At 34.8% G+C, this 11,619-nt stretch overlaps 1 protein-coding gene across 1 annotated transcript in view; it reads left to right on the top strand.

Annotated features, from left to right (window-relative positions):
• myo10l1 (myosin X, like 1) overlaps window positions 1–11,619 on the top strand; it is a 148,093-nt gene that overhangs the window by 1,973 nt on the left and 134,501 nt on the right. Inside the window, exons 2-4 of the mRNA XM_087256688.1 lie at window positions 93–314; window positions 3,129–3,229; window positions 9,046–9,194. Of these exons, the coding sequence (XP_087112814.1) occupies window positions 3,181–3,229; window positions 9,046–9,194 (198 nt within the window). The 5' untranslated portion in view covers window positions 93–314; window positions 3,129–3,180. The remainder of the gene's footprint in view (window positions 1–92; window positions 315–3,128; window positions 3,230–9,045; window positions 9,195–11,619) is intronic.

Here is an 11,619-nt window from a genome sequence, read left to right as displayed (position 1 = left end):
ATAACATGTTAACCATAACAATATTAAAATTGTTCTGTTCTGTTTGATTCGTTTCATTAAGCCTTGGATATAATGAAGCATTTGTCCTGCAGGAAGGCAAGAGCCGTCCGACTCTGGAGGTGGCATTGATGAGCATCAGTTCAGCTCCTGCCTGCCCCAGTGTCTTGCAGCTGGTGGAGTGGTTTTGACTGTTACGGATGCTACATCATAATCCTGGAGTGCAGGTCTGTGCCAAGATCTCCAGAGTTTCTGTGAGGAGAACAGGCTGTCTGGATGAGTGTCTGGCCAAGAAAGTGCTGCTGCAGCTGAACATGGCTACTGTCTGGTTAGTCGCTCTACTACAGCATGTGTGCTTGTTCCTCCTTTACATCCACTCAAGAGTCCTACATTGAACCGCAGACTGCACTTAAAGAGCTGTCATCAGGCAAGGGTTTCAAAGATTCAAAGATCAAAATAGTTTGTTGTTTTGTTTTTTTGAAGGTGTGTAACAGAATGTTGTTAATGGAGTATATGCACACAGACTTTTATTTTCAGCCAGGCAGCCTCTGTCTTTCTATTATAAATTGCCACGTTTAAGGTCTGATTTCTTAAAAAATCAGTGATCTTCACTGCCTGATCAATATACAATGTAAAATAGGTCTCAGACTGGACAAGAAGCACTGCATTAAATTCAATTTTCCCCCTCCATGTCTCTAAACAATGACATTTTATTTTACCCCAGTATTTTCAATGGAGTTTCCGCACTAGCTTTTTGCTACTGACAGCACTAGCGGTTACACAGTCTTTCATCTCGTTTACGCTTAAATCACTAAATGAATACTTAAGTCTATTTAACTGAATGTATTGTAATTATATTACAACATTGATGCTGTAAAAGGAACCTTATGAAATTAAAATAGTCAAATTAAGCCTTCACTGGAAGTTTTTCATTGGCTGAAAAACACTAGCTTTGCATATACCCTATTGATTCATTGGTGTCTCAGTGAATCCATGGAGATGAACCCAGTCTTGTTCAGGAGTAACTAAGAAGGCTACACTGTAAAAAAAAAAAAAAAATCTGTAAATTAACAGTTTTCCGCATTTTGTGATTCAAAAAATGCGCCCCCCATTAAATTATGCTTTTGAATTGCATTATGTGACATTGATCTATCTTCCAACAACTTTTAACCTTGAAAAAAGTTACTCCAGGTCCAATAATGCTATTCACAACCATAAATAAACAGAAAACTCAAAAATATGGTAACTTAATTAACACATAAATAGCTGCTGGAAAAACTATATTGTATCATAATTACAATGACAATATAGGCTACTTGTGATACAATGCAGCTTTTCCAATAGCTATAGCTACTTTTTATAGCAATTAGTGGAGTTGCTTGACAACAGCTACAGTGCATTTAGTGAACCTGCAATGGTCTGAAGAAGCACTGTGTAGTTTTACAAGTTCATATATTAATAGTGTATTACAGCCATCTATTGATAAATCACACATCTCATGATTTTACATTTATTTAGTTAAATTAAAACATATTTTTTTATGTACAGTTAAAATTCAGTCTCTATATATATATAAATATATATATATATATATATATATATATATATATATATATATATATATATATATATATATATATATATATATATATATATATATATATATATTATACAGATGAAGTCAGAATTATTATTCCCCCTGAATTATTTTTTTTCCCAATTTCTGTTTAACAAAGAGTATTCTTTTCAGCACATTTCTAAACATAATAGGTTTAATAACTTATTTCTAATAACTGATTTATTTTATCTTTGCCATGATGACAGTACATAATATTTGATTAGATATTTTTCAAGACACTTATATACAGCTTAAAATGACATTTAACTAGGTTAATTTGGTTAACTAGGCAGGTTGGGGTAATTAGGCAAGTTATTGTATAATGATCGTTTGTTCTGTAGATTTTTAAGAAAAAATATAGCTAAAAGGGGCTAATAATTTTGACCTTAAAATGGTGTTTAAAAAATTAAAAACTGCTTCTTCTTGAAAAAAACAAAAAACAAATAAGACTTTCTCCAGAAGAAAAAAATATTATCAGACATACTGTGACAATGTCCTTGCATTTAGGAAATATTTAGGTATTTAGGGGGGCTAATAATACTGACTTCAACTGTGTGTGTGTATATATATATATATATATATATATATATATATATATATATATATATATATATATATATATATAAAGAATATCATTTCTCACCAAAATAGATATCTCATTTTTGAGAAAACGCTACCATGTGCTTAATTTAAGTTAACTATTTTGTTATTGCAGGGCTACTTATGGTGCAGTTTTGTATGTTGATTCTTGAAAAGTATGTCATAGGAGGTCAAGCTTTGATCTTATAAATAATTGTATTGCACTGTTTTGAGTACCAAAATAACGTTTATTCTTGTTTTTGTAATATCTTTGTAAAAATATGATTCAATGTAACATATTTGTGTAGGGTAAGCAGTAGTGACATTTCCTAATTTTAACGGTTTGTTGTTGAACTATTTAATCATGATCAACCTGATATGACAAGTGATATTAGAGTAAGAACTGCGCTCTTGGTCATGTGAAAATTAACTATATCACATTAAAAACAACAACTCATGCAAGGCATTTCTGCCTTCATATCTTGAATTTTATGGTCATTCTCACTCCATATCTAAAAGGCTTCATCCGACTGTGAACCCCTGTGCACTCTGAAGATGAGTGGCATGGTAGCACATTGTTAAAATTGCAATTATGGTATTATAGCAGGCATTATTAGCGGATATGAAATTACACACTCCTAGTCCTACTTTTTTCATCATAAGATGACCGTTGTATCTCAAATATACTTGTCAATATTTTACAGAATACACTTTATTTAGTTTTAAAATACTTGAAATGCTTAATGAGTCTGCCAGGTATAGATTTGGCATATAGGTATTATTAGGTAAATATGTTGTCCTAAATCAGGAAAATGTTTATACCTAATTTACCTGGACAAGTGTGTTTAGAGAAGTGCTGCAGTGTTGTCCGCAGCAGCACCAATTACACCAACACATAACACACTGGATTTACGGTTGTGGTTGTATTTCATAGTGACTGCCCCATGCCGACATCCATGCATTAGTGATATTGAGGGCAGATTCAGATGAAATTTTGTCGTACTGGGATTGACAGGAAGAAGGAAGGGAAATGGGGTAAGTGGAGACCCCTCTCTTGTTCAGAGATGAAGTCATTTCTCTGGGGACTTTTAATTAAATTGAACTTCTGCCGGCTGCTGGAAACCATATGGGTCAATATATATATATAACATATTCTCTCCTACTGCTTCTGTTTTAAACCCTAGGAACATGTACAGGGTTTGGTTTCCTTTCAGTTTTATAATCAGTAAGAACCTGAGAATGTAGATGTTTTGTATACCGGTACGTTTATGCACTTATCTATTCAAACTTTTGGTAAAAAATTATTTTTACCACTCAGATATATAGAATCAATTCTATCGCTTTGAAAAAGGATTTCAAATTCTGGTTTCAAAGTTAATTTAATTTACACATGAAAGTATTTAAATGCAAGAAACCTTAAATGAAAGAAACATCAAGTGTTTGCAAAGTAACTGTTACACTGTAAAAAGCAGCATATGCTCATTCTGAAAACATAGCCCTATATGCATTTCTGGAGATCACGAATTATGAAGCCAGAAGTATGTATGGCTGCATTTCATCTTTAAAACGAACGCTATGGGGCGGTATGATGGCGTTTCTTTTCGCGCTTACCACCATGTACGTCGGCGGACTTGAGACGCAGAGAGGAGTTGACCATGATGACGGAGTTCAAGTGCGGCGAAGAATGGGTCCAGGAAGCAGATAAGACAAAAACAGAAGCCAAAAAATTAAATAAAGAAGTAAACAACAGTGTGAGAATGTGGTAAAATCTGAAAACATGGTAAAAATCAGGTGAGGGCTTTTCTTTTTCTGGATTGCTTTTTAAAACTGTCGGTTGGGTTTAGGGAAGTGGGTTGGCGGGTCAATCTGTGCTTTTGAAAACACTATTGGTTGGGTTTAAGGAAGGTGGAGCGTGTGTCATCTAATCGGTCAGTCAGTCAGACATTCAGTCAGTCAGTCGACAGCGGCTTTTGGTGGATTTATGCGAGAACAGCAGGTACGAATGGCACTTGCGAGAGAAATTTGAGATCTCAAAAGCATACACAGTGGCCTCTGGTGGATTCGTGAAAAATAAAAACTGCAAAAAAAAAAACGTAGCTCCTGGACCATATTTGGCACTCTTCAGAAATGTATTAATGGTACGTTTTAAAATGAGCTTGGGTAACATGCTGGGTTCCACACAATTCCTTCATGTTGTGCCAACACAAATCGTTTAATTGTTTTAAAAGTTTAAGTGGACTGATCATAAAACAATTAAGTTGTTCCTAAAATAAACTCAAGACTCGTGTAGATCTAGCTCTTTTTAAATAAGTAATTTGATCTTATGAATCTTAAATCTTATGAATGTATTTGCTAAAAGAAAAACAATGTTAACTGAAAACAATGAGATTTATTTTCATATTAAGAAAATAAAATCTGTTAAAACAAAAACTGTGGTTTGTATAGCTCAGAATTATCAAGAAAAATGCACAATACTACAATTACCAAATAATGTTTTTTTTTGTCAAAATAACAATTACAATATCTACTCTTGAGTGTAAAAAATAACCAAAATGACACGACAACAAATGTTTTATTTTATTTTGCCTTAACAAATTTGAATCAGCCAATCAGGTTTCAAACAATTATTTAAAATTATACAAAGTAAATTATTATTTCTATTACGTTTGACTAAAATAAGTTAGGGTGTGTAGAAAAGTTCAAGTTCAACTTAAAAATGATAGGCGGCAAGAGTTTTGTTCTATAACCTACACTGTAAATAAATCCTTGCTTTCTTTTTTTCTTTTTTTTTTTAATCAAATAAACTTATCTTGTCATCAAAGCTTACATTAATCAAACTGACTAAAAATATTAGGCTAAACTTTCTATAACTTAAAACATTTAGTTGAAACCTGATTAACTTATTAAAATAAGTTAAAACATCATATGAATATTTAATGTCTTGACTTTTTGTCATTAATTTATTTACAGTGCATGACATTATACCCCATACTGTACATATAAAAGCTAATTTCCCAATCTCATACATCTCAGGGTGGACGTTTCTGAAGGAGATATATGCTTCATATAACACAGGGCTTTACTGTGGAACTCTTCAGTTATTTTCATATTAAGGTTTGAAGAAGATCAAGGTGCATGCATGAATTTGTAGGACAGTCATTTCTGTATTGAGGGAAAGCAGAAGGGAGTGTATATGTGCCGAGGGGCAGATTCCTGTTTTGTAATAAATTTGAAAGACTAGATAATCTTGGATTGACATGGGAATGAAGTGAGGTTAGCCCATGCCTATAAGTTTGTGCCTTCATTTTTGTCTTTATATTTTAGGGTGGTTTATTATAATCTACCAATGCAAAGCAACAGCATATTTAATAGCAGAACATGGGAGCTAATATATTTACAGCCAAATCAAATGTTGCGTCTTCACTCAAAAAAAAAAAAAAAAAAAAAGAAAGACGTTTGCTGTACTTATTTAAAATGAGCTGAATCGACACAATTCTTGAGTTTTTTTTAGGACAACCTAATTGCTTTATGTTCAATCCACTTCAGTTTGAAAAACTAATAAGTTAACATAATTCCTTCATGTTGTCCCGACACAAATAGTTTGCGTGGAATCCAGTAGTTTTTATTTGTTAATGAATGAAATCATAAATCTGCTCATTTTCTGTTTGCAATCCTCTCAAATCTTGTGATGATCCGAGTACTCTTAACTTGAATCCTTCCACATAGCTCTTTATAAACACAATAAACATACTGCTTTTCCCAAGGATGTTCTTCCTGTGGAGCTCCAGTTACAGTTACAGATCACACACACACTCTTAAGTCAGGATTAAGGAAAGACAATGCATGTGCAAAATACTTTGTATTGATTGCTTTAGATAGAGAGTTAAACAAAAGATATGAAAACCCCCGCTTATCATTCATTCATTCATTTTACAAGCAATTCTAATAAATGATAACAAAAGTAAAATCACTGTGAGATTTTTTAACTACTCACTATGGCGATCAATATAAACGATTTATGACATCTTAAAATACACCCTCCCTGTCTATTGCAGGACCATTATACCTCCAGACACAACATGCAGCACTTAACTACAGCATTAACAGTCTCCTAGCCCTCTAGCTCAATAATGCCTATTGATTCATTTGAGATCAATAGTGAAAAAGTGTGCAGTCTTGTTCCTATAAGATGCGATATTTAACAATATCACAAATTTGCTTTTCAGTAGTGCTGGGCAAAGCAAGCATGTATGTTATTACTGCTTATTCTTAGGGTTTAAAATCTAAACACGCCCCTAAGCCCTGTTAAATATTATTTAAGTAATCAAATCTGCCTGAAATGGTGGCTCAGTGGTTAGCACTGTCACCTCACAGCAAGAAGGTCGCTGGTTTGAGACCCGGCTGGGCCAGTTGACCTGTTTTCCCTGTGTTTGCGTGGTTTTCCTCTGGGTGCTCTGGTTTCCACCACAGTCCAAAGACATGCAGTATAGGTGAATTGAATGAACTAAATTGGCCGTAGTGAATGACTGTGTGTGTGTGAAACATATGCCAGAATAGTTGTCGGTTCATTCCGCTGTGGCGAACCCTGATAAACAAGGGACTAAGCCGGAGGAAAAAAGTTAGAAATAAAATTAAATTAAAATAAAGTTAGATTGTTGGCACTGAATGAACCATAAGACACAAATTGAGAGCAGAAAATGTTTTTGTTCTGCCTTTAAACTTTATCCATTTTTATTGTTGCACATATTGTATGCATATTGAGAAAATATTGCAAAAATTTACAATTAAGTAAATATAGCCACCTACCTTCATGCATGTCATTCACTGTAAATTACATAGGAATTATGGTAACTTATCAGTTTTTACGAATTTAAGTGGATTGAACCAGGGTGTCCGCGGGGTCTTAAAAAGTATTAAAAGTTGATGAAAAATCAACCTGAATTATGTTCCAAATTTCAGAAAAATGGATGTCGTGATGTCCATTGTAATGGACGCAGGGTCTGAAGGGGTTAAGACCCTTAAAAAGTATTAAAACGTCTTAAAGGCTGTTTTGCAAGGTATTAAATTTTATTATCATTTTTGATTATGCAATGTATGTATCTGTATGTGCCTGAATTAAATCTGTGTATATCAGGATGTTGTGTAGTTTATAAAATCAATGAAATCTTACTAGATTTGACATCCTGCTACTTTGTTTAATGCAGTTACCAAGGCAACATCATTATTTCTGCTGTTCTATATGCACCAACCTGCTGAGTTAGCTGGCTTTAATATATTTTTATTCAGTATATGAATGATGTTTTAGTTTTGGAATAGTTTCTTACATTAATATTCAGTAAATATGTAAGTTAAAATCTCGCCAGTGTTTCCGGGTGAAACCTAAAGTGGTTATAAAGTCTTTCCAAACTAAAAAGTTTGGAAAGAGTCTTAAAAAAAGGTCTTTAAAGTTATTGAATTTCACTCTTTGATTCATGTATATACTCTGTGAAAATAAAACAAGTAAATTGTTTTAAATTGAGCAAAAAAGCTCATTGTTTCCACTCAGTTTGAATATGTTGTTTGAACAAACTGCAAACATTATTTTTTGGATATGGGAAATGTTTTCTGTCTTCATTTACTCACCCTTCACTGAAACACACACTGAAGAATGTTGGAATAAAAAGAGCCTTTAGTTAGTGTTTATTTTTTCCAGTTATGGATATCAATGGCTGTTTTTTCTTAACATTCTTCAGAATATCTTGTTTTGTATTCAACAGAGCAGAAGAAGCAAACTTTTAAAAGTTTAGATCCACTGGAGTGTGTGTAAATGATTAGAAATATTTCATTTTCAGATACACTATCACTTTTTTTGCTTTGTACAGACACATACTGTCTTTGAACCTGAATGCTTGTTTTTTTTTGGCCTTTGCCGTTGACAGATAAACAGATCTGCTGTCTGGTGCTCTATAAATGACACAATAATTAAAACTTTTATGTTTGCATTTGTTGTGGCTAATGACTGAACCAGATAGAGATTCTGTATTTCTATATTGGAGGTTTTAATCTGCTTCTTTCCCTGAGACAAATAAAGGAAAATCCCCTTAAGCTAAGGCCTCCGTTGATTCACTAAATCAGAGGGATTTATGGTTATTGGCTAGTGCCTCTGATTGACAGTAATCTGTTTGTTTCTCACCCAATGATAACAGTATCGACAAGCCCGTTTACCGCTTTCCAATTCAGCACTAAAACATCAGACTGTATAGAGGAGAGTGCGTACTCAAGAGAGAAGGTTGAGAAAGAAATTTGACCGTTTAATATTTTGTCGACTCAATGCTCAATGCTGGTATTATTTGTTGAAGTGGCTGTGGCTCATTCAGATGCCACCTTTCTTTGGAACAGTTTAAGTACTAATCCAGGGGTCTCATCTCAACATGGTAGAACCAAAAAGACTTCTGTGATCTGTTCCTCTAGTGACTCAAATGAAACCTTGACCAGTCAAACAGTAAAATAGAGAGGTGCGTTAAACCCCCCATTGGCAGAGAGGCCACCTGCCACCTGAAGATAACACATCTGAGCCCCACTTAAAAAAAACATGGTTGTCATGGTTACATTACTTGCCAGAGGTGCCCAAGATGTCTTTATATTTCTCTTTATTCTTTTATAGGGGCACAAACATGCTTCTTTCTGAAAATATATTGTGTGCATATATGACGTTTACTCGTTGTTGCAGCATAAGCTCATTTTGAAAACGTAGTCCTATATACATTTCTGTAGATCGCTAATTATGTAGACAGAGGTACGTATGACTGTATTTCATATTTAAAATGAATGATATAGGGTGATATGACGCCGTTCCTTTTCGCACTTACCAGCTGACCGCTTACCTCTGTATGGACGGCTTTTCCGATGTCACCAGTTTGTTCAGCGGCTAGCCGCATACGTCGGCAGACTTGTGACATGGAGCGGAGTTGATTGCGACGATGCGGTTCGAGTCTGGCAAAGAATGGGTTCCAGAAAGCGGGTAAGAGAAAAACAGAAGCCAAAAAACAAAATAAGCAAGTAAATAACAGGGTGAGAATGTAGTAAAATGTGAAAACTTTGTAAAAATCTGTTTGCTGCGAGGGCTTTTCTTTTTCTGGATTGCTTTAGAAAACACTGTCGGTTGGGTTTAGGGAAGTGGGCGAGTGGGTCAATTGGTGTTTTTGAAAACACTATTGGTTGGGTTTAGGGAAAGAGGAGGGTGGGTCAGTCTATCAGTCAGTCGGCCTCTGATGGATTTGCTCAAACAAAAACTACAAAAAAAAAAAAAACAATTTAGCTCTTGGGATGTATTTGGCGCTCTCCAGAAATGTATGTAGGGGTACGTTTTCAGAATGAGCCTGGGTTGCTTTTATTAGTATTTTTTTTCTTTCTTTCAAACATTTAATATTACAGTTATTTATTTCAATAAATATATATAGTCCCTGGTGGCATTTTTTAAACACAGATTAATAAAATCTGAATTTGTCAGGGGGGTTTCATGAGGAAACATAACTATTTTACGTTTTCTCAGTTTAGTGGCTAATTCCTTCAAATTCACACCAGTTCAGTGATATGAAAATCTGTAAAATTTTTAAAAGGAGGCATGGCCCCAAACCCCAACCCAACCGTCTCTGGGGGATGAGCAAATCTAAATTGTACAAAGGAGATCGTACAAATTCATATGAATGAGCCACTAAATAAAAAATTTACAAATCGCTGTAAAAATAGCATTAAAATTTTTTTTAGTCAGTGTGCACACATCCTAGAGAAACTTAAACAGGTGCTCAATCAAATGTGAAGGTGGTTGTCCTAATCAATTGTTTTTAGAGAGCGATAGTGTTAGTGATGGAACAGAAAGAATGTTCGCCGGTTCGCTGGCATTTCTGTGTTGAGCTTGCATGTTCTCCCCGTGTTCGCATGGGTTTCCTCCGGGTGGTCCGGTTTGCTCCCCAGTGCAAAGACATGCGCTGTAGGTGTATTGGGTAAACATAATTGGCCATAGTGTATGAGTGTGTGTGAATGTGAGTTGGTATGGGTGTTATGTGCTATTTTTAACACATAATATATTTTAGATAGATTCAAATTCTTCTACTGTTTTTATAAAACTTAAATGTATGATTCATACAGTTGAAGGCCAAATAGATAGCCCTCCAGTGAAGTATTTGTTATTAGTAAGTTCTAACTAGTAAGTTCCCCACATAGCAAAATGTCTCTGGCCCAGCTCTGGCCCACACAATCAGGTTTTGCTTGGCCCACATGCCGCAGTGAATTACGGTACATGACTGGACCAAATCTGGCTTCCAGACAAGGGCCAAACACAGACCATATCTGGGCCAAGTCTCAGCCAAGTTAATAACTCATAACTGGGCCTGAACTGGGCCAGATAGGTTGGTGTATCACGATTGCAATGAAATTGATAAACCCATGGAGTGATGCGCTTTAGGCACACTATGGGCACGCTTTTTCTCAAAGTGACCTGATTGGTAGAATTTTTTTTCTTTACTCAAAAATGATTTTAGTGTATTTTAAATGTGGGTCAAGACTGGCCAAACTCACATGGCCCACTTATCAAATGTTTAAATCTGGGCCAAATACTACGTTTTTCATCTGGCCCAAATCTTGTGTGCCGCCTTAAAAACGGTGCCACCTCTGCCAAACCCGGGCCATGTTTGGCCCACATGCTGTATGCCAGTGCCGGATGAATGCCTGCTGTGCCAGCTTTTTGCCAAATCTGGGCCAGAATTCTTTGCTACTAGGGTCCATAGTAGTTTTTAGCAAAATACATAGTAAAATTAATTAAAATGAATCATTTTGCCTTTAACTGTAAACTGGAGAGATATATTTATATCATATACAGTTGAAGTCAGAATTATTAGCCCCCCTGTTTATTTTTTCCACAATTTCTGTTTCACTGAGAGAATTATTATGCACATTTCTGAGCATAATGGTTTTAATAACTCATCTCTAATAACTGATTGTTTTATCTTTGCCATGATGACAGTAAATAATATTTTACTAGATATTTTTCAAGACTGTTGTAAACAGTTTAAAGTGACATTTAAATGCTTGACTAGGTTAACTAGGCAGCTTAGGGTAATTTAGGGTAATTAAGCAAGTTATCGTAAAATGATTTTGTTTGTACGTTCTGTAGATTATCGGGAAAAAAATAGCTTAAAGGGGCTAATAATTTTGACCTTAAAACGGTGTTTAAAAAATTGAATAATCTAATAAAATCGCTAATATTTCTGACTTCAACTGTAAATATGTAACAATTTTACATTCCATTTCCTGCATCATTGTCCTACACAATAGCTTCTTTGCTGGTCAAACCACAGGGACTTGTCAATACAGTATATCACATTCTTCTCATCTGTCAATTCAAATGACATCATCCTGAAAGTCCGACTGATGTCACATTAAAGTGA

This window comes from Danio rerio, chromosome 6, assembly GCF_052040795.2.
Source record: "Danio rerio strain M-AB ecotype USA chromosome 6, GRCz13ab, whole genome shotgun sequence".
Lineage (NCBI taxonomy): Eukaryota > Metazoa > Chordata > Actinopteri > Cypriniformes > Danionidae > Danio > Danio rerio.
The sequence above is the reverse complement of the archived record's forward strand: the minus strand, read 5'-3'. Positions and strand labels throughout refer to the sequence as shown.